At 33.4% G+C, this 24410-nt stretch overlaps 1 protein-coding gene across 5 annotated transcripts in view; it reads left to right on the top strand.

The window, feature by feature from the left end:
• The window catches only part of LOC106883648 (uncharacterized), a 654180-nt gene extending 634546 nt beyond the window's left edge, over positions 1-19634 (top strand). For all 5 annotated transcript variants that reach the window (XM_014934744.3, XM_089351157.1, XM_089351155.1 and 2 more), the window contains 3 exons: positions 6646-7722; positions 17782-17847; positions 19428-19634. In XM_014934744.3, coding sequence (XP_014790230.3) covers positions 6646-7722; positions 17782-17847; positions 19428-19502 — 1218 coding nt within the window. In that variant the 3' untranslated portion in view covers positions 19503-19634. The remainder of the gene's footprint in view (positions 1-6645; positions 7723-17781; positions 17848-19427) is intronic.
• The last annotated feature ends 4776 nt before the right edge of the window (positions 19635-24410 follow it).

Raw genomic sequence — 24410 nt, 5'->3', positions numbered from 1 at the left:
TATAATTATAAGAAAGGGGTTTTGTGTGAGGGAATGAAATAGATGAGGCAATGTTGAGGGAGGAAATTATTTGAAGGATGTATGAAGAGGCATGAGAAAAGGAATATATAAGAGAAGGACATCAAAAGGAGTATAAATGGATGAGAGGAGTATATAAAACCAAAAATAGAAACCATAAAAAATATATGAAAATATATAAAAAGTTTATTAAAGGATACTAAAATTATATATGAAGATATTTGAAAGCATATACAAGCATTAAGTGAGTGGTAGGAAGGGAATAAGAGAAAGAGAGAGAGAGAGATGGAGAGAAAACAAACCAAGTAGTATTATGAAAGTAGGAGGACACAAACAAATATATGAAGTTAGATGAATAAAATATATGGAAAAAGAATAGAAATATGAAAAAAATCAGCAATAATGAAAGAATGTGTACAGTAAATATATATATATGAATATGTATTATATATATATATAGATATAGATAGTAGATACATAGATATATGGATATATATTTTTTTATATATGTATGTATATATAAATATATATATATATGTGTATGTATGTATGTATGTATATACAGGGTGAAATAGGTAAATTGTCACCATTTTATATTTTTAATTTCACGCATGTGCATTGTTTGTTTTTGATTTTGCTGACTACACAGTACAGTAGGGTCAGTTGGGCACTACTCGTGAGAAAAACATGATGCAATTCACTCTGCCAGAAATTTGGAAACAACATGCTGTACTGCTTGGCATTCGTGCTGGAATCTCCAATACTAATAGATGGTACTGAGAGTGATAAAAATCAAACATCCAGTCAACATCATGGTGTTTGGAGTGATCACTAATTATGCTTCCATTCAACTTCCCACACCACCTCAGACTCAACATGGAAGCTTGCATCAAGTGCCTGGAGGTGGTAGTACTGCCCTGGGTGAAGAGGATGGCTGCTGGAAGACCCTATGTCTGGCAACAGGACTCTGTACCATGCCACACAAGCAGGAGAACTCAGTCATGGCTGTCAGACAATTTCTGCGACCACACCACCCCTAAAATCTTGTCACCTAATTCCCCACACTGCAAACCCCTTGATTATTATGTGTGGGGTGCAGTTGAGTGAGAGACCAACAAAACTCCTTGTAACACCAAGGCAAGGATTATGGCAATGTTCACCAACTTAAACAAGGAAATCATCCTGAAGAGTTGCAGAAGATTCTGAATTTATATGGTTGAAGCCAATGGCGATTTTATTGAATATATTTGCTCTTTAGTATTTCAAGATATTTTTATTTAATTTTGGTAAATATATCTGTTAAAATGAGATGTCAGTGTTATTTTCATTTCTGCGTAAATTAGACGACAATATATTCACCGCACCCTGTGTGTATGTATGGATATATATTTTATTTCGATAGATAGATAGATGGATATGTATGTATGGATATATATATATATATATATATATATATATATATATATATATATATATATATATAGAGAGAGAGAGAGAGAGAGAGAGAGAGAGAGAGAGAGAGAGAGAAAAAGAGAGAGAGAGATATGTATGTGTGTATATATATATATGTATGTATGTATGTACATACACACATGAGGTTATATAAAAGATAAATAAAAAAGATAATGCAATGATTAAAGAAGGTATGTGATAATGCAGTTATACAAATATAATGGGCTGGTCTACATTGTTATAAAGTATGTAAACGGAAATACAAAAAATATAAAAAGCATGTGTTTATGTATAAATGTGAGTGTGTGTGTATGCATGCATGTATGCGTGCATGTGTTTATGTGTGTGTATAAAGGAACACAGAAAATGTAATTGGTATTTATGCTTTATATAATACATACATGTTTCTGAGGATCAGCTAAAATATCAATTACATGAGCTTAAATGCCCAATTATGCCACAAATGCAGCCGGCCCTCTTCATCATCTTTATTAGCAAAAACTACCTCTATATATATATGTACATAGGTATACATAACGTGTGTGTGTGTGTATAAGTATGCAAAATTACATAAGCAATGAAAATTAAATTATTCTGAGTGAGAATTCAGTCCTAGCTGCAGATTCAGTTGGATGAAAATTTAGCACTTCTCCAATAACATTGACAAGTAAAACTTTGTCTCAGTCTCTCTATCTCTTTCACAAACACACACACACACACACACACACACACAATGGCAAGCAGACAAGCAAGCAGCCTGATTCAATAATTAGCAATATAGAATATATTTGCATTAAACCAAGGATATCACATCAATAATGGTCTACTCTTAAAAGAAATTATTCATCTACCAATCTGGTGTTGATCTATGTATATAAGATATGCAGAGATAGATAACTAGATAGACTGGCAGATACATCAATCATCATCATCATTGTTTTAATGTATACTTTTCCATGCTTGCGCACATCAGACAAAAGTATATTGGGACTGTTTTCTACTTCTGGATGCCCTTCTTGTCTCTAATTTCCACTTGTTGTAAAGTGAGGTAATAATCTCCCAGTCTACTAAACAACAAACAACATGGAAATAAGCAACACTGTATGAATGAGCCATTTGTTTATGAAGATCACACAATGTCCTGAAATGTCAAGAAATGTCAAAAAACCTAGACATACTTTTGTGGTAGACTGCAAGCAAATAATACCATTAGCAAAACCACTGTTTACAACTAGCAAGTGAACACATTTGAAGAAGACGGAAATACGAGTTCACTCACACAGACGTACACAGAGTTACACACATACATACACATATGTGTTGAGGGTAGCAGTATTGGGACTAAATTTGGTGATATTCTATGTCTTCTTTTCTCAGAAACAGCTTGATGTATTAGTGAATAGTCGAGAGCATAGAGATTTAAGTTGTAGTTGAGAAAAAGTTAAGCTGACCCAGAAAGCTGGAAACCATCTGAACATTGGAAAATAGTTATCTGTATCATGATGATTCATGCCAGGTATCAAATGCCAACATCATGATTGCTGCTCAATGCTCTGTAAATACTGCAAAAGCTATAAAACGTGACATGGACAGTTACAACAGAGACTACAAAGCTATGACTAGCAGGAAGGAACAGAGCAAGTATTCTGACTGTATCTGCCCACTGGAATTCATCCGCACATCTTTGAACAGGCCTTAGGCTCAATTCAGATAGCTATGTGAAGCTGCTGGAGACTGTGGTCAATCTCTGGCTGCAAAGGATTGCTGCTTGAAGGCCAGATGTGTGACAGCAGGGTTTGGCTCCTTGCCGTACCTCCAGAAACAGTCAGAAGTGGCTGTCAGAGAATTTCTATGACTTCATCAGCCTCAATTTCAAGCTTCCTATAATACTCCCAATTGTAATTCATGAAATTACTATGTGTAGGTCACCATTGATAAAGATGTCAACCACTCCACCTGCACCACCAAGGCTGAACTGGTTGCCAAGATCAAAGAGGTGTGTGAAGATCTTCCCAGGGACACAGTGAGGAATGCATGCACCAGGTCCATAGCCTTCTTGAGGCTGTGTTGGGAGCTGAGGGTGGCTACTTTGAGTAAACTGTTATCTCCCAGCCATAATTTAGTTGATATCTTGATTTTTATAAAATGTTTTTATTTTTGGATGGGATATGGTGTTTTCTTCTCCTTTTATGCAAGCTGTCAAATTTAGCCTGAACACTGTGTGTGTGTGTGTGTGTGTGTGTGTGTATATATCATTATCATCATTTAATGTCCACTGTCCATATTGGCATGGGCTGGATGGTTTGATCTGAGCTGGCAAGCTGGAGAGCTGCACCAGGTTCCGGTCTGATTTGGCATAGTTTCTACGGTTGGATGCCCTTCTTAACACCAACCACTTTACAGAGTGTCTGGGTGCCTTTATGTGGCACCACGTGAGTGCTTTTACATGGTACCAGCACAAGTGCTTTTTATGTGGCGCTGGCTCAGGACTCTTACTGGCCAATCCTCTTCACCAGGGGGACTGGCCTTAACACTTCTGCTGAGGAGTACAGGTCTTCTTGAGTACAGCAAAGTGCCAGGCATGTATGTGTGTGTGTGTGTGCATATATATATATATATATATATATATATAGTCAACAGCTGAGATCCAGATATTCTCTATAGAAGACACTTAGTAGTGCTCAAAAGATTCAAAATTTGACTCCGATGTCTTTACAGGGGATCATTCTACAAGGTAAAGAAAGGCTATAATATGGATCAGGTTGAGCAAGTATAGAAGCAATTATGGACATAAGTGAATTAGACACATCAAATACATTAAATATATTAAATATATATTTATACATATAAATTCATCATTCATCATCTGAAAGTTTCCACCTTTTGATTTCTCTCATTTTGAACTTCTTTTGTGAGCTTCTGCAGTGTCATCCTAGAAACATGCAATTGAGCATTGTCATAGAGCAGAATTGGACCACATCGATTAACAAGTGCAGGTCTCATTTTGCTCAAGTGAACATGCATTTCTTCCAGTTGCTTACAGTAAACTTCCAATGTAATGCTCTGGTTAGGTTCCAGAAAGCTGTAATGGATAACACCAATAACAGACCACCAGACAGTAACCATAATCTTCTGCTGATACAACTTCAGTTTCAGGAAATGCTTGGGTGCTTCATCACGATCAAGCCATTGACCCAATTGTTTATGATTGTCATAAAGGGTCCATTTTTCATTGCAAGTCACTATTCAATCAAGAAATGGGTCATTAAAAGTTTTGCAGAGAGATCATCAAACACACTTCAAAATGCTGAAGCCTTTGATTTTCATTGAGATCATGCAGAACCCATTTATCAAGATTTTTCACTTTGCTGATTTCCTTCAGGTGATCTAATACTGTTAAAATACTGATGCCAAGCATATGAGACATTTTTCTGACACTTGGTCATGGGATTTGTTCGAGTATTGTTGATCATCAAGGGTGGATGGACATCCTCTGCTTTCTTTATTTTCGAGGCTCTCTCTCATTCCTGCTACAGAATCTCTCAAACCACCATCATACTGCTTGATCACTGGTGGACCCTTTACCCCATACTCTGTTGATATTGGTGGTCATTTGGAAAGCATTATGTCCAAGCTTCAATTCAGGCAAAAAAAAAAAGTAAATGCATTTCTTCTCTTTTCATGTTTGAAATTAAGGATTTCTACACTTCAAAATTATATTCTGAGAGAAATCAATAAAAATTTATTAAGAGTACACATCAATTATTAAGCATGTAAAATTTCATCTAAAACACTACAAAAATAACATCTTAAATCGAATTTGAAAAATGTTTTCGAAAAATCAGGCAGTATTTTCTGAACAAGCTAATATTTCCAAAAATACATGTTAACACAACATTTTCAAGGCAATCCAGAATTAGTTAAATTCAAACATATTTGAACTGATTTAAAGTTTGTTTATTTTCCATCACTCTTTCATGTATCTACCCCAATATATATATATATATATATATATATATATATACAACAAGGTTCTTACATGTATATATATATATATATATATATATATATATATATATATATATATATATACACACACACACAACAAGGTTCTTTCAGCTTCTGTCAGCTAAATCCACTCCTCAGGTTTTGGTTGGCTGAGGGCTGCAGTAGAAGATGTATGCCCACAGCAGGATTGAACTCAAACCACATAGTTGGGAATCAGCTAAGCCTAGGCCTATATATATAGTATAAAATATGAATAAATATTTTATATCCTATAAGTAAAAATAAATTTGAATTATCTGTTTATTACAAATATGGACAATCATGCAAAAAGGAGCTAAGCATCTTAAAGCCCTCACCAATCTCAACCTTGGGCAAATGTTCTCTTCCTGCCTCAGATGTTTGAGTTACTGACAAATCTTCCCACATCAATGAAAGATACTCCGTGTTTGTCACTGTACATTGGAAATAACCAATAAATCTCATTCAAGTCACACCCAACCTTATTCTAAAAGAAAGGACACATAAGATAATGTTGTTCAAAATATTATGTCAGAAGAAAAAGTAACAATTTCACAACTGGAACACCTTTGAAAGTACATCTGTTTAGCTAGTACTGATCTAAGACTAAATAACAATGCTTAATGAAATTATATTTCATTTGTTGAAATTGATTAATTAATGAGTATGCAGAAACAATTAAAGAATGATCAATCTTCTCTAAAAGATTTGGAGTCAAATTATAGCAGCTTGGAATATAAGAATTGTTGCAAAATCATGGTGCCTGAAGACAGTCAGGGATTATATCAGTGAAAATATCATATAATGAGAGGGACCAACCAAGACATACTACAACTCAACAATATTGTTTTCTTAGTTTTCTCTTTTGTTGTTTTAAGCTCTTTAACAAAAATTATTATCTTTTTGATCAAAGACTTCATAATGATAAAGAATTATTTCATAAATATTAAAATAAATATGAAATGTTTTACTGTCTAATCTTTCCATTTGTAAGATGATTGCTCTAAAAAACACTTATTCCTCTGTGCTTAATTGATAGAACAGCAGCTTTTTGGTAACCTTCTTTTCCAAAACTAAAAATATGATAATTAGTAATGGTGAGAAAATTTAATTATTTAACTGTTGTTTTTCTTTTTGTTTTCCTTTCAGAATCAGTGCCAAGATTCAGAAACCCGAGCTGATTTCGTTACAGATGATAAAATTAATGATCTACTAGCCAAAAATGAATGCTTGCACTTTCAAATTGAACAGTTATCTTTTCAATTAAGTAAAGTTTATAATCGATTTATGAGGAAAGACTCTGATGGGAGTATTGACAGTGGGCAAGACAGTCAGCTATCTCCAATACAGCAACAAAATGACTTACTAACACTGGAACTTGAACAACTCAAACAAGATTACCTGCATCTGCAAAAAGAACACCAAGACTTAGTCCATGCTGGGGACATACTGCAAGAGGATTATGAGAAACTCCTTGAAGAACGGGATAAAATGCAAGAAATCTTTGAAAAGGTAACTAACACCAAATGGGTTACCCAAAATGAAATAGCTGCCTTGGAAACAAAGAATGTTATTCAAGAAATCCCTGAAACTATTAATCCTAATTTTGAGAACTGGGAGCAAGGCAAGCAAAATATAATAAACAAGCATTCAGACACTGATTTAAGAACAAGTCAACAGAAGAAACCAGAATTACTGGAGGATGTCACAGGAGAAGATGGGTTAAGAAGAAGTATTCAACTGAACAGCTGCTCAGAAGTTCTACAAGACCAAAGTATAATATTGGATCATTTGCAGACACTGAGGGATGAAAACAAAAAATTATTCCTGGAGAAAGAGATTGTTATTGAAGACCTTGAAATATCATTCAATGAAAACAGTAAGCTAAAACAAAAATTAAATACAGCAACTGAAGACTATAGCTTGTTAGAGAAAAATTATACATCATTGTTGCTTGAAAAACAAAATGTGGCTACTAAAGATATCAGTGGCCTTGATAGCAACAATATTAATGACAGCAGCATTCAACTACACTCTAATCAACAAGAACAACTTCAATCATACCCCTACCAGCCAAATGAAAGGTCTATTCAAACTAAAGATGATAACAACATTCAACAGACACTTCCTAACAATAGCTCAGAGAAGGAACAGATTCATACACAGAAAGCGAATCAGACCGAATTACTGAAGGTTCTTATATCACAACTTCAGCAACAGTTAATAGTAAGTAACAATTTGATATTATTAAAAACAAAAATGTTCACCGTACATACATACCCATAATTATTTAAATACCTAAGTGAATAAATTACTTCAAGTGCTTAGCTTGTGCAATTGAAACATACTGGGAACATAGGAAGGCTGAAGTAACACTCCTAGAACAAGGCTCTAGACAGTCCCTTATAATACCAGGTCTATGATTGTGTACGCCTTTCAAAATTTGCATTGCTAAGCCAGGAACAGGGTCATGTTACTCATGATGCCAAAAAGCAATATAACACCTCGTCTGACCTTCCATGTGGCTTATGTAGCCAAGTATGCTGTTCTAAGGTTGAGTTAAAATGCCATCTCAAAGCATGCCACCCAAATAGACTAAGATCCATTAGAAAAGATGAAATGTCCGATTTGCAGTATGAGTTGGAAGTCAATGATTGTCTAGACTATGAGATCACAGAAGTGACCAGTGACAAGTAAACTTATACTAAGATGGATGGTCAATGTGCAGGAAGCTGTTGTACTTGGACAGTTTGACTTCAACCATATAGATGTGTGTGTGTGTGTATTTGTTCAGTCAGATAATGGCCCTTACAAGAAGAACAAACAAATATATCTACTATACTTTACATTAATGAGTACTATATACTAAAATGCTTTTCTGTCAGTTTTTTTAGACAGGTATCTACTTATGTAATTATGTTCCAATCTGTCAAGCATCTTACCCATTACAGAAACCACCACTCCACTTTCTTATTGCAATGACCTCTGACAAGTCAGCCAATTTCAATGGATAGCCTTTTTCATTTTCTTCTCCTTTCCTTTTTCTTTTCTTCCTGTTAAGTATTCTAGTGTAATCCTTAATACTTACCCCTTTGTCCTTCCATACCCATTTCTTTCACACTTAAGTATTCTGTAGTGTACTGATCAGAATTGGTTAATTGAATGCTATTCGCCCCCTGACCCCACTTCCACCTTACATATATATGGTAGAAAAGAGTAGTCAATACAACAGTATGCTATATATATATATATATATATACTATATAATATATTGTTAATAATATCAGGAAATCATTATCAGAAAATTCTTCAGGAAGATATATACGTGTGTAGAATAATTGTTGTATTAAAAATATAAACATATATATAAATATATGTAAATATGTATAAATATAAATATATTCTCTTTTACTCTTTTACTTGTTTCAGTCATTTGACTGCAGCCATGCTGGAGCACCGCCTTTAGTCGAGAAAATCGACTCCAGGATTTATTCTTTGTAAGCCTAGTACTTATTCTATCGGTCTCTTTTTGCCGGACCGCTAAGTTATGGGGACGTAAACACACCAGCATCGGTTGTCAAGCGATGGTGGTGGGGACAAACACAGACACACAAACACACATACATATATATATATATATATATATATATATATATATATATATATATATATATATATATACATATATACGACGGGCTTCTTTCAGTTTCCGTCTACCAAATCCACTCACAAGGCTTTGGTCGGCCCGAGGCTATAGTAGAAGACACTTGCCCAAGGTGTCACACAGTGGGACTGAACCCGGAACCATGTGGTTGGTAAGCAAGCTACTTACCACACAGCCACTCCTGTCATAATAAATATGACAGTTTAAAAGTTTTTAATTAAGTTTTAAAAGCATCTTACAATCGTTTCACAGAAGTGTTGTCCCTATAATGGAATCCTATATTGATAATCATTTATAGACATTTCTGCTCCTCAGAGATATAAAATGTGAACTTTGTATAATTTATCGAATGGTTTTTTTTATTAAAAATATAAATATATTCTACACACGTATATATCTTCCTGAAGTATTTTCTGATATTGATTTCCTGATATTATTAACAATATATTATATAGTATATATAATCGCTCGTATTAAATACATAAATACTTTAATAGTATTAATATATGATACAATAGAGCACTCAATGTAAATTCAGTATATAATATTCTCATTGAATATATTTAACTAGATTTATATATATACATATATATACACACACATACATACATGCATGCATACATACATACATCCAGACACACACACACACACACACACACACACATATATGCATATGTGAGCACATAGCTGCAAAACAAGGTGAATAAAGTAAATACATTCATATACCAAAGGTAAACTATACTCTTTTTTTCTTGTAAATGATCATTAAACGAAAGTTAACTTTTGGAACAATGTAATGGCTTACAAATATTTCTAAATATCTGTAAACCACTGTATTGTTCCAAAACTTCTCTCTGCTTATTGGTTATGTCACATAATTGCTTGCTTAGAAACTCTGAGTATCAATTTAAGTTTTTTACCATAAAAAAAAACATTGTGTATGTATATATGTGTATATGTGTACACATACATACATATATATATATAGGCGCAAGTGTAGTTGTTTGGTAAGAAGCTTGCTTCCCAACCACATGGTCTTGGGTTCAGTCCCACTGTGTGGCACCTTGAGCAAGTGTCTTCTACTATAGCCTTGAGTCGACCAAATTTTGTGAGTGGATCTGGTAGACAGAAAATGAAAGAAGCTTGTTATATATGTATATATATATATATATATATATATATATATATATATATATGTATATATATATATATATATATAATAATATATATATAGATAGATAGATATATATATATGTATATATATATATATATATATATATATATATATATATATATATATATGTATGTATGTATATATGTATGTATATATTTTTATGTATGTGTCTGTGTTTGTCCTCCCACCATCGCTTGACAACCGATACTGGTGTGTTCATGTCCCCATAACATAGAGATTTGGCAAAAGAGACTGATAGAATAAGTATTAGGCTTACAAAGAATAAGTCCTGGGGTTGATTTCTCCGACTAACACTCTTTAAGGCAATGCTCCAGTATGGCCGCAATCAAATGACTGAAACAAGTAAAAGAATAAAAGAATATGTATATATTTACGCACACACATACACACACATACATGGATACACATATACATACATGTGTGTGTGTGTGTGTGTGTGTGTGTATTAGTTGAGAATCTCCCATAAGTTTTCACCAAAATCACAAGTATTGAACTTTTAATTTCATATCAGAATGTGTTCCTCTCGAGCTCCTGTATAAATAAATAAAAAGCTTAGAACAATCTAGAAAAAGAATATTAATGTACATAGGGTGTACAAACTGGCTTGCTGGTGTTAATCTGAAAGCCATTAAAAAATCCTTAATCCACATTATTGCAAAAACTTGGGGTTTATCTTCTCCAAGTTTCATTCCACAGCAAAATTATAAATATTTATTTTTCTTAACCTACATATATTTTTCTTAAATCTAAGAATTTTGTTTTACCAGTTTTTAAAACGTTCATGGCATTTGTGTATAAAGTAAGATGAATCTCACAGCAATCAGAGTTAAATGAACACAGACAAGAACCTAATTTAGCGCTGGTTATAATGCTGGAGGCATTACTAGCTATGGAATATTAGTGACTTCATAAAAATAGAATCTTTAATTTGTATACATTTGCACAAATGCAACACTGGTTGAAGTGGAAATGTGTGTGTGTGTGTGTGTGTGTGTGTGTGTGTGCATTCATGCATGCTAGTATGTGTATATATATTTATACGTATATATATATACACAGATAAATATACGTACATGTATATATGTATGTATATAAATATATATATATATTTATATATATATATATATATATATATATATATATATATATATATACATACATACATACATACATACATACATACACGCAAGGAGGAAGAGAAAAGGGAGAGAGAGAAAGATGGAGGGAGGAAATGAGAGTGATAAAAATATAAATTAGTACTTAAATATTGTAGGTCATTTGGGAGTTCACAGCCTTAACAGATGCAAACCTAAGATAACCAAGAACTATCATGGTAGGAGTGACCTAAGAGGAATGAAAGTAGGTAAAGGAAATGTGTATAGACAAGATAGAGGCAATTTTATAAACATCCAGTCCTTGGATGGGCAGATATAAAAACATTAATGAGGATAATAATCTCTCTCTCTCTCTCTCTCTCTCTCTCTCTCTCTCTCTCTCTCTCTCTCACACACACACACACACACACACACACACACACACACACACACACACACACACACACACACACACACACACACACACACACACACACACACACACACACACACACACACACACACACACACACACACACACACACACACACACACACACACACACACACACACACACACACACACACACACACACACACACACACACACTGGATATTCTCATATCCAAGTATATCATAATGGATATGCTTTCTTTATTGACATGGGTTGGCCAAGTTGGTAGAAATAGTAACCCAAAGCTTCCAGCTCAGAATTACCTCTCAAAGTGTTTAAAAAGCTAAAAATGAATACAGTTAATGTTGATGTAGCTGATAAAGATTGTGGCAGAAAAACCTTCCTACATTTTATGTGGCCAAGAATGAAGAATCTGGGAGATTTTTGGTTACACTTTGTATTATGTTTAATACCTTTAGTGATTATGCTATAAATAAAAAGATAATGCTCTAGAAGAATTTCCAATAAAAATATAAAATATATTTTACATAATATATATTTAAATAGATATTATGAAGAATAACAAATAAAATGATGATATTGTTCGGTATTTTACACATCCACAACATATATGCTAAAAATATTTTCACCTCGTCATTGATTATTACTCAAAATTCCTGATCTCTTTAAGCAATTATGGAACAAGTTGTTAATGTAGTTAATACCATTTGTTACAGAAGATTTAACAAAATAAATATTTTTACACAGTTTCAATAAACATTTTTGTACACTTTCAATAAACATTTTTTTTAAATAGCAAGATTTGTTAATTTTATAATTCTATGTAAATAATGTTTTATATAATAAGATTAGAAATGGTTACTAAATCACCACAAAACTCAACAGTTAGTACCTACTACTACTATAAATACTCTTGTAAACCACTGATTCTATTGTTCTACCAATATCTCTCATCTTCAGTGACTCACCTTTCCAATTTAATTTACTAAAAGTTGTAATCATGAAAACAAAGTGGGAATTATAATATGAGAAAGAACTTGATGCAGCTTCAACAGCTCCTGAGGTTTCACACACCTTTAAGCATTGACTGTTTGCATTACTCAGTATAAATCTATACTTGAATGGAGTGGTGGCTCTTATCGGGGACTACTAGCAAAGTTTGTTAAAGCAAAATAGTTGTTAAATAATCTTTTAGTATGTTGTTCACAATGATGCTTTAACTGCTTAAAATTAGCTTTATTTAATTGACAAAGGATGCCATAGTAGTACACAAGCTCTTCTCATGCAAACAATTGACAATAGAATCTGTTGCAATGTATGTAAGACCTGGTTAGAAACATATCTTAGATTGTAACTTCAAAAATGTAATGGCTGACGTATAAAGAGATGAATATATTTCCATTCATTTACAACCAGTTCCCTTCTGTCTCTATATGAAACAAGCTACTGGAAAACAAAACTCTAACTTTTATTCCAACCATAAATCAGGTTCATGCTTCATAAATACCAAGAATTCTATTTGTATGACTCTGCCATACAAATAAAAAATAGTGCAGTTACTTTGTGAAGTGGCTTAAGAACTTTTGAATTCTACAAGTCAAACTTCTAAATAAGCTTCGTCTTGTGTAACTGCCCCTTGTTGCAGGTTAAAGGCTTTATTTCTATGGGAATTTTTCATTGCATTGATCACACCCAATTAACAATTCATACTTGTTTCATGAGAAAGAAATAGGAACACATTTCAAAATTCTGTACATCCTCAAAAGAACTATGAGCAATTCTAACCTTTCTGAGGTACTTGCCTTTATACCTCTTGTAGACAAAGACTCTCTCATTGACTTGGTCATTCATGGAATTCTTTAAAAGGACATTGGCATGACATTTCTGAATCGATTGTACATAACCTAATATTGCTGATTACGACTACAAGTGTATGATTCAGTTAATTTCAATGGGCCAATCAAGAAATATAGTGAACTAGAATTAAAACTATTTGTGAACTGAAGCCAGAATTAAAAGACTGTCCTAATGATCAAATATGTTTCCTCATACTCTATGACTGTTCGACAAGCATTCTTGGTATTCTTTTTCTGAACAAATATTTGTTTGTTAATATATGAGTTAATTCCCCACCACCAACCAAACTTAGAGATTTGCTCTCTGGCTGAACTAAAAATTAATCCATCAAAAATCTTCTCAAATCAATTTTAAATCTGCATTACAAGTTCCCTTAATCTAAGTTTATTTGTTGGAAATGAGTAGAATTCTCAGAAAAGACATTGTCAAGACAAGTGATCACCATTATACACTAATACATGTCATTAACAATAAAAGCAAAATGAGATTAGTGTTAGTCTAAAACTATTAGCAACTCAATGCTAACCTACAGTACATAACCACTGCATTGCATTCTATTCCAATGATGAAATATTTCAGTCTTTTTAGATATGTGGTCAATTGTTTGAAATTGAACATCTTAGTTTCTGTCTTACAAATGTTTTTTAAAGTTTTGTTCACATGCCACCGGCACAAGTGCCAGTAAGGCAAAGCTGGAAACAATCACACTCAAATGGTGTGTGTGTCTTTGTATCTGTGTTTGTTCCCCACCACTCCTTAACAATTGGTGTTTGTGTTTTTACATCCCCATGACTTAGCGGTTCAGCAAAAGTGACCAATAGAATAAGTACCAGGCTTAACAATAAAATAATTACTGGAGTCAATTCATTCAACTAAAAATTCTTCAAGGCAGTGCCCCAGCATCGCTGCAGTCTGATGACTGAAACAAACAAAAGATAAAGATATTCCAGCATGTTGATGATGTAATAACTCCACCAATTATTGAAACAATCATTACTAATTAATAAATATAGTAGTGCCAATTTTATTCTTCTTATCATTTAATTTTGTACTCAGCAATGGCTGCAGTATTCTTATAATTGGTGCGTTTTCTGGATTTTTGGTTTGTATAGAACATTTTTGGATTAACTGGATGTTATTTCATCTCTTTACATCCTGTTAGCTGGGAATTTGCATGGACTGCTGACTAAGATATTTGCCTTAATTTCCTGAATACCCTTGATTTTACAACCAACTCAGGGGTTTTGGGGTTCAAGAGACATAACTCTTAATAAATCCCTTGCTCAATTGTCTCCCATGACTTCATTTCATCTTTCTTTGCAGTTCCCACAAACCAGATGTGACATTTTTTTACTTTCAATAACACAGAACAGCCACTCCATACCTTCCATCTCTGAAGAGCATGTGGAGTTAGTTAACTCACCTGTTATCTAACACCTGGTTATCTAATACCCAATGTAAAACTGCTTGCTGTGGTCATCAGCTGAAATGGATCTATAGTACTGCATACTTTGATTTAATATCACTCACATGGCTTTAGTTATCCCAGGACTATAATAGAAGACATCTTCCCAAGATGACATGCAGTAGAACTGAACCTAAAATCATATGGCTGGAAAGCAAATATATTAACCACACAGCTTAAACCTAAGAATTTATTTCTTGGCACCATTATTAATCAGAGAAATAAAGTTTAATCAGTAAAAACAAAACACCAAAAGCCTGGTATGTTTAGAAAATGAGAAATGAGAAGTTGTGTTGTTCAGCCCTTCCTAATTTCCTTAGTGATATAAGTAAACCAAATGCCCAAACCTCAAGTTACTGGGAGAAGAATTCCAACAACTGCATGGGAGGAAAAGATTGTTGTGTTTAAGGATTGGTAGCAGTGAGTAGCAGCAACAGCAGTGATTTTTGTATTTTGGCATCTCTCCACACAGTAGTAGTAGTAGTAGTAGTAGTAGTAGTAGTAGTAGTAGTAGTAGTAGTAGTAGTTGGAGTAGTTGGAGTAGCAGCAGCAACAGTAGTTTTCTAATTTGTTTAAGGCTAAGATTAAATATATTTTTTCATTGAAATATATTTTCATTAATTTTTTTTTTTACTGCCAAAGAGCTAATTACAAAACTGTATCATTATTAAGAATGTAGTATAATGGGTTTAAATCTAAATATCTTTACTTTGAACATTTTTACTTTCTTTCATGTTCATAAATACTGGTTCTATCACCACTACCCAACACATCACCCTTGACAAAATGCCAATTTTTTGCAAGGAAATATGCAACTCTCTAAAATCAAACTTTTGTAAGTTAAACCCTGATAATATTATAACTCAGAATAGAGATAGCCAAAACAATAAACTCCCTAATAGCGCAGGCATGGTTGTGTGGTAAAGAAGTTTGCTTCCTAACCACATGGTTTCAAGTTCAGTCCCACTGCATGACACCTTGGACAAATATCTTCTACTGTAACCTCAGGTCAACCAAAACTTTGTGAGTTGATTTGGTAAATGGAAACTGAAAGAAGCCAATTGTGTGTGTGTGTGTGTGTGTGTGTGTGTGTGTGTGTGTCCACTATTGCTTGACAACCGTTGTTGGTTTGTCTATGTCCCTATAGCTTTGCAGTTCAGCAAAACAGACCGATAGAAAAAGTTCCAGACTTTAAAAATAAGTACTGAGATCAATTTGTTTGACTAACCCTTTAAAACGATACCCCAGTATGACCACAGTACCATGACTGAGACAAAGGGTAACAGATATAGTACTTTGTCTAACACTCATTTATGTTACTTCCTCATAACGATGTATTGATTAGTTTCTAACTTTAGCATAAAACATTTTTGAATGAATAAATATGGTAAAAGGAATTGGTTCCAGTACATTCCTATTACTCATACTCTTTTCATTGCCCCATGAATTAAGGAAGATGAAGTTGATTTTAGAAGGTTTGGATTCAGAATGAGGAGTAGGGCATGATTGCATGGTTAAGCAGTTCAGTTCCCTACCATTGCATAACACCTTGAGAAAATGTCTTCTACTAAGCATTGGACTAACCAAAGAAGATTTGGTAGATAGCAACTGAAAATTGAAAGAAACCTGTGTGTGTGCATGCGTGAGACCTCTTTCAACATCAGATGAATGTTGTGAGTGTCACTATCTTCTATGGAAACGTGTGGTCTAATGGAAATATTGCCTTTCTTGAAAATAGATGATGGTTGGCAATAAGAAGGGCATCTGGTTGCAGAGAGTCTGCCACAACAAACTTTGTCTGACCCATGTAAGCATGGTAAAAGTGGACATTAAAATGATAATGCTGCTTCTGTAAAAGGATATAATTACATATTGCAAAGCATCTAATTCAACACTTCTATTTCTGCCATCCATGTGTTCAAACATTTACATTTATTCATAGAATATCTGTTTGGTTACTGTGATGGTCTTGCTAATGTTGTCTATTCAATTCTGATATTGCAATGTTACCTAGTTTTCAACTTTATTCTTGGCAAAAGGAAAACTGGATAAATATCAGCTTAAAGTTGTTAGTCCAACACATTGATTAGTCAGCCATAATATATATCTTCTCAGTTATTTCAAATCTTAAATGTATATAAATATTTTCAATTCAACTAAGAGAGAGAGAGAGAGAGAGAGAGAGAGAGAGAGAAAGAAAGAAAGAAAGAAAGAAAGAAAATAAGACTTTTCTAGTTCAAAAGCAATAAACAATCTAAAAATAGAGAACAACTTGCTATACACATCCTGAAATATTTTTAGATAATCCTAAATATGTCAAACTATCAAAAATACTTGTTTCTGCTGGAAATTTTCTGTTCAGTTATTTTCTTCCTTAAGGTCTTTTGCTTTCTGGAGAAGAATTTCAAACTTTATCATATGATCTTATCTCTACCTACCCAGTAAAACCATTTTTAAACCTTGGGCTATAAGCATTTTACTTTGTGTTAACAGTACTAGAAATACAGGATTAAAGATTGCCAATTGATGATAATATCTCTAGCTTGTTTATTTTCTTAATTTCTTTATGTATGTATTTATTTCACTTTCTTCCCAGGATTCAGAGAAACGCTATCAAGAAACTGTGCAGACTTACCGTTTACACTTAATCAGTGCTATTCAGGTTTGCAAAACTCTTTATATTAGGTTGAAGAAAAAGTTTGTACGCCATGTTAAAATAATGCTTTTTTTATATATTTTTGTGGTGTGTGTGTTCATTCAGTTCATGTCATGTTCAATGATGACTCACTGTGTTCGTCAAAAACACACTTTGTTTCAACAAGACAATGCAAAGCCACATACCACTAGAAAGGCCAGCAACAAGATTGAAGAATTGGACGGTGTGGAAGTTCTGCTGCATCCAGCCTATAGTCCAGGCATTACTCCATCTGACTATGGTCTCTTCCAATCAATGCAGCACTTTATGAAATGTTGTCGATTTGATTCATTCGATGAAGTTGAAGAAGCCTGTCAAGAATTTTTTGATTCAAAGCCGAAGGATTGGTACTTTGGCCAAAATCCAAAAGCTTGCAGATCGTTAGCATAAGGTCTTGGAAAATGATGGGCTTTATTTTGAAGAATAGATGTTGTTGTTTTTGAATAAATTCTTGCATAAAAAAATCATTATTTTAATACGGTGCATGAACTTTTTCCTCAACGTAGCATTTAATTGGTTTCTTTAGTGTAATAAAATTTAGTGAAAGGCTTCAAGAGGCAAAATTTAATATTTTTATTATTAAATTGATAAGCATTATATATTGTGTAATGTCAATGTGAATACCCGTCAGAGTGTAAGTATCTTGAGAGAAAAGCTGAACATTAGAAGCATCAGTTGTGGCGTGCAAGAGAGACGATTGCGCTGGTATGGACATGTGGTGAGAATGGAGGAGGATAGCTGCGTGAAAAAGTGCCACACCCTAACAGTTGAGGGAACCCGTGGAAGAGGTAGGCCCAGGAAGACCTGGGCTGAGGTGGTGAGGCAAGACCTTCGTACATTGGGCCTCACCGAGGCGATGACTACGGACCGAGACCTTTGGAAATGGGCTGTGCGTGAGAAGACCCGGCAAGCCAAGTAAGATCGTTGCCAGTGCCCCTGGACTGGTTCTTGTGCGGGTGGCACATGAGATGCACCATTTTGAGCGTGGCCGTTGCCAGTACCGCCTGACTGGCTCCTGTAGGATTTTCGAGCGAGATCGTTGCCAGTGCCCCTGGACTGGCTTGTGCGGGTGGCACATAAAAGACACCATTTCGAGCGTGGCCGTTTTCGTGCGGGTGACACGTAAAAGCACCCACTACACTCTCTGAGTGGTTGGCGTTAGGAAGGGCATCCAGCTGTAGAAACTCTGCCAAATCAGACTGGAGCCTGGTGTTGCCATCCGGTTTCACCAGTCCTCAGTCAAATCGTCCAACCCATGCTAGCATGGAAAGCGGACGTTAAACGATGATGATGATGATGATGATTGTATATTTTAGTTCTTTCACTGTAAAGAAAATGTTATTTTCTCTCATTATCCTGAATATAAAGGTAAAGCAAACAATAATTATCCCAAACATATTCTGTATGACAGCTAAATATTAACTTGAAAGAACTGATTAATAGCAGGAGCATACATAATGATTGAAACTATAAATTATTAAGTTGATTTATTAAACTTTTTAATGAGATTATAAATTTGATATTAATTTGCTACTTTCTTTTTTTAGGGCCATATTGATCCTGATGTGAAGAATGGATTGTTTAGTATCATTGAAATGAGAAGTTTAGAAGAACACTGTTGATTTGATTATCATTTATTAGGGAACGTTGTTTTGAAGTTTCCTTTGTGGTCAACCAAACAATCAAATCTATTTCTTGCTTTGCCAACTTCATCAATAATCAACATTCTTCAAGTAAAAAATCACATATGCATATATATATATATATATATATTATTTTGTTTAAAAGAGTTCCAACACTGTCTGTTTTTTATGTTTTATTTATATTCCTGCAGAACTAATGTGGGGTATAGAATATGGAATATACAATATATAATATAATATACAATATATAATATAATATACAATATACAATATAAAATAAAATAAAATAAAAATGGATGGCACCATGAAAGAAAGTATTGAATGTAGATGAAATATTGAGTGTTCAATATAAAGGATCAAATATATAAATATATATATATAAATATATATAAATATATAAAGGCGACTCGAGTTTCAGGGCTATTTCCCTTCGTCATGGCCAGTATGACAGACTTTAACAGACTGTAATAAGTTGGCTGGTTTTCTGTCTTTTATACCAATTCCTTTGGACGGCAGCAGTAGGTGTTTGGCTATTTTTAGAATTGATGTCAAATCTATTTTTAGAAATGATGATATTTTAATTTATTGTTTTATATATGTGTGTGTGTATGTGTGTGTGTGTGTGTATGTATGTATGTACATATGATGTACATATGTGTGTGTGTGTGTGTGTGTGTGTATATGTATGTATGTACATATGATGTACATATGTGTGTGTGTGTATGTATGTATATATAGTTTAATGTACATAGTATGTAGTTATGAACTACTAATACTTTCATACATTAGAGACGTAGTCTAAACAGGTCTTTATAATATGCCTAGTGTCTCCAAATAATCTTCAGGCTCTGAGCACATGGCCTATACAAGACACAAATCAAGATGATTAAACAAGAGAATTCATGAGAAAAAATGAGAGGAAAGTGGTTGCAAAAAATGGAAGGGTGGAAAAAAAAACAGGAAAAGAAAGGAAAAAGAAAAAAAGGGAGAATTAGAATTATGTCCCCTTTGACCATAAAGCCATAATAAGACTAGTTAGTGTTGAATCAATAGAGAGGGGTCTAAAGTCTGCAATACAGCTGTTCAATCCAGAAAGAGTAGTGTCCTCCAATTCGCCAAAAGGAATTTGTCCATATGTTTACATTTGCCAAACATTTTTGATCTGGAACTCAGCAGTGTGGTGGAATTCTTAGATGTAAAAAGGATATGTGATCCTTCAGTTATGCATAACTTGCATTTCTTAGATCCATTAACATTCCACAACACTCCCTTCATTCTTTCCCTGTTTCTTAACTTCCATAATTGCCTTTGTTCCTACAAATTCCTATATTCTGTTCTTATTTAAACTCATTTAATGTGTATTCCTCTCTACTGCTCATTGACTCCACCAAATCACAATTTCCTGCTCCATATTAACTACCTATAGTTTATTTTCTTTAATAGCTCTATATTTTCCCACCAACCTACAACCATTTACATTCAAAATATTAACAACACCAACCTCATCCAATTATTCTTATTCCACAAACTTGGAGAACCTAAAACAACTTTAGGTATATCTCCCTTTTCATCCTCCTTTTCTTCCTTCTCACCCTAACAAATATTCAAAAATTTGTTGTTAATTCTACTTAGACAAATGTAAAATTACCAACTTTCCTTTGCATTATTGTATTACTAACATAAAATTTGAAATTAGCAAAAACTTTTCTATGACTTTGGAAACTATTCTCCACAATCTTGTGTTTCTTTCCAATTGAAACCAACTGGAAAATAATGATAGAAATCATATTTGCGAGTATCACTCTGTAATCATAATATATATATCTTATTTATCAAACTTTGTTCCTCACCTGTCATCCATTTTGATGTTTATTGTATTTACACTACATATGTGTGTGTGTATGTATGTATGAGTGTATGTGTATTTATGCATACATATATATATATATATATATATATATATATATATATATATATATATATATATATATATATACATATATATATATACACATATGTGCACACACATACACACGCACAGATATAAGTTGACTTTCAGGCTGTCATTCCAATAATCATTGAAACTTTAATAATTCAAACTCTGCATAAATTTACTAAAATATTTCTGTCCTTTATTTTTGTTTATTTTTCAACTATGAAAACAATCACTATATTTCTGTACTCTGACATATTCAATCTGTCATATTTTACTATCACCATTTTGGTAGAATTAGGTATTTTATTAATTTGATTTAATTTTCTAATTGAAAATAGACTTCTTCATATTTCTTTTTGAAATGATAATACCAATATGGAGGCGTTCATTTAGTAATAATAATGGAATAAGAAGTCAGTAAAAGTCTGATGTTGAACAAAATTTTTCTAGTTTTATTTCTATTGAGAAATTTAAACTTTTTCAATTCTAAAACATTTGATATTACCATTAGAAATATGAACTACTTTGTTTATTAAGCTTTACATAATAATTTTGTATAATTAATATATTTACTTTCAAATGTATACACAAATTTTCTGAGAAACTTGGTCTTTCTATGTATAACCATGGTCTTTTTCTTGTTAGTGTTAAACTGTTGCCATAAAACAACTATCATCTGTTGGAAGTCAACCATAATTTCTTCATTTCCACTTCCTTTAATAAATTGATTCCAAGTTTTGGCACAAGTCTGGCAAGTTCAGGTTAGGAGTAAGCTGATTACATCAGCCCCAGTGCTCAACTGGTACTTATTTTATTGACCCCAAAAGGATGAAAGACAAAGTCAACTCCAGCTGAATTTGAACTCAGAACATAAAGATGGAAGAAATGCCGCTAAGCATTTTGCCTCATGTGCTAACGATTCTCCCAGCTCACCACCGTACTTCCTGTGGTAAATTGCAAGAATTTTATCATCAAACTTTCTCAGGAAATTGTTTACATTTTAAATAAACAGAACATCAACAAATAAAAAAAAGTTGCTTGAATTATATTTATCATAATACATTAATATATAAAAATGTATTCCTATAAAAGCATTTTCGGATCTAGTTGGTTTGGATGCCAGCATTTCAAAAATTAAAGTTTATCGAAAATTTTAAAATTTGGCACTAAATTATACTTTTCCAAGCTGAATTGCTTGAAGTTATTTCACTTTTTCCAGAAAAATGTTTTTAAAAAGTTATAGAGGTTTAAAGTTTGATCATTTTCACCCAGTCAGGAAACAGGATTTGGAAGCTATCATTTTGTGTATTACTGCACGTTTTGTCATCAGCATCTTGAAAATAACACGTGTTGTCAATATTTGTAAACAACACATGTTTTGTAGTTTGAAGCATTCAATATGCATTTAATGCGATAGCACGAACTTAAAAGATTTATCCAACAAACATTATTTAGCTGTTATTTTTAGCACACCTCACAACCACCTCAATGTCAAAAAGAAACGAGTAAACAAGTAGTTTTAAGCATTCAATATGTATTTAAGGTAAATGCGATGAACAACACATTACATGCAATAAACACATTACAATTTTTCCCCACAAATGTTTACAATACAGTTTTAACAGAAAGATTTGGAAGAATTAGATGAAAGTTCTCTGGTAATTTTCTTTCATATTCTTTTACTTGTTTCAGTCATTTGACTGCGGCCATGCTGGAGCACCACCTTTAGTCGAGCAAATCGACCCCGGGACTTATTCTTTGTAAGTCTAGTACTTATTCTATCGGTCTCTTTTGCTGAACCGCTAAGTTACGAGGACATAAACACACCAGCATCGGTTGTCAAGCGATGTTGGGGGGACAAACACAGACACACAAACATATACACACACATACATATATATACATATACACATACATATATACGACGGGCTTCTTTCAGTTTCCATCTACCAAATCCACTCACAAGGCTTTGGTCAGCCCAAGGCTATAGTAAAGGACACTTGCCCAAGGTACCATGCAGTGAGAATGAACCCGGAGCCATGTGGTTGGTAAGCAAGCTACTTACCACACAGCTACTCATGTTTATGTTATTTTAAAAGATTTATCCAAAAAACATTATTTAGCTGTTATTTTTAGCACACCTCACAACCACTTCAGTGACAAAAAGAAATGAGTGAACAAGTAGTTTTGAGCATTCAATATGCATTTAATGCAAATGTGATGAACAACACATTACAAATCAAATATTTTAAAAAAATTTTGTTGACCAGTTCATAAATTCACATGCTTAATTGTCAACAGATTGGTAAAACAAGTGGTTTCAATATATTTGTCAACACGTGCTTTCTTACAGACAAAAGAGTTCTCATATTCCGCTTGTTACTATGGAAACGGGCATGAATGTGTCTGTGACTTACGATTGGCTAAAATTATCAAAATTTTCAAACTTTAATTGCTAATAACTCTTTATCTATTGATTTATAGTGAAAATGATTTTCACATCATTCATTAGTCAATAGAAGTGTATCATGACACTGAATATGAAATCAATTTGAACAGAATTGATGCTGGCAGCCAAACCAACTAGATCCGCATTTTCTGTTCTTCTGTAGAAGATATATACCACTTATTTAACATACATGTGCTTAAATCTCTACATCAACTGTATAATATATGTTCCACCATCATTATCATTTTAATATCCACTTATCCATGTTTGCATGTGTCAGATGAGATTTGTTGAAGCAACTTCTCTCCAAGAAGATACCCATCTTGATACCAACCCTCACCTGTTTCCAATCAAGGTAGTATTTTCTCCTGTCAGGAATGTTTTTTTCAAGGTACTGGAAGTAAACAACATCACATGTGTCAGTGATACAGCTATCAAATAATGTCAAAATGAGGGTACACACAGACATATACAATACATACATACACACATAAATACATAC

This window comes from Octopus bimaculoides, chromosome 4, assembly GCF_046866305.1.
Source record: "Octopus bimaculoides isolate indiv1 chromosome 4, ASM4686630v1, whole genome shotgun sequence".
In the NCBI taxonomy this organism is placed as follows: domain Eukaryota; kingdom Metazoa; phylum Mollusca; class Cephalopoda; order Octopoda; family Octopodidae; genus Octopus; species Octopus bimaculoides.
The sequence above is the reverse complement of the archived record's forward strand: the minus strand, read 5'-3'. Positions and strand labels throughout refer to the sequence as shown.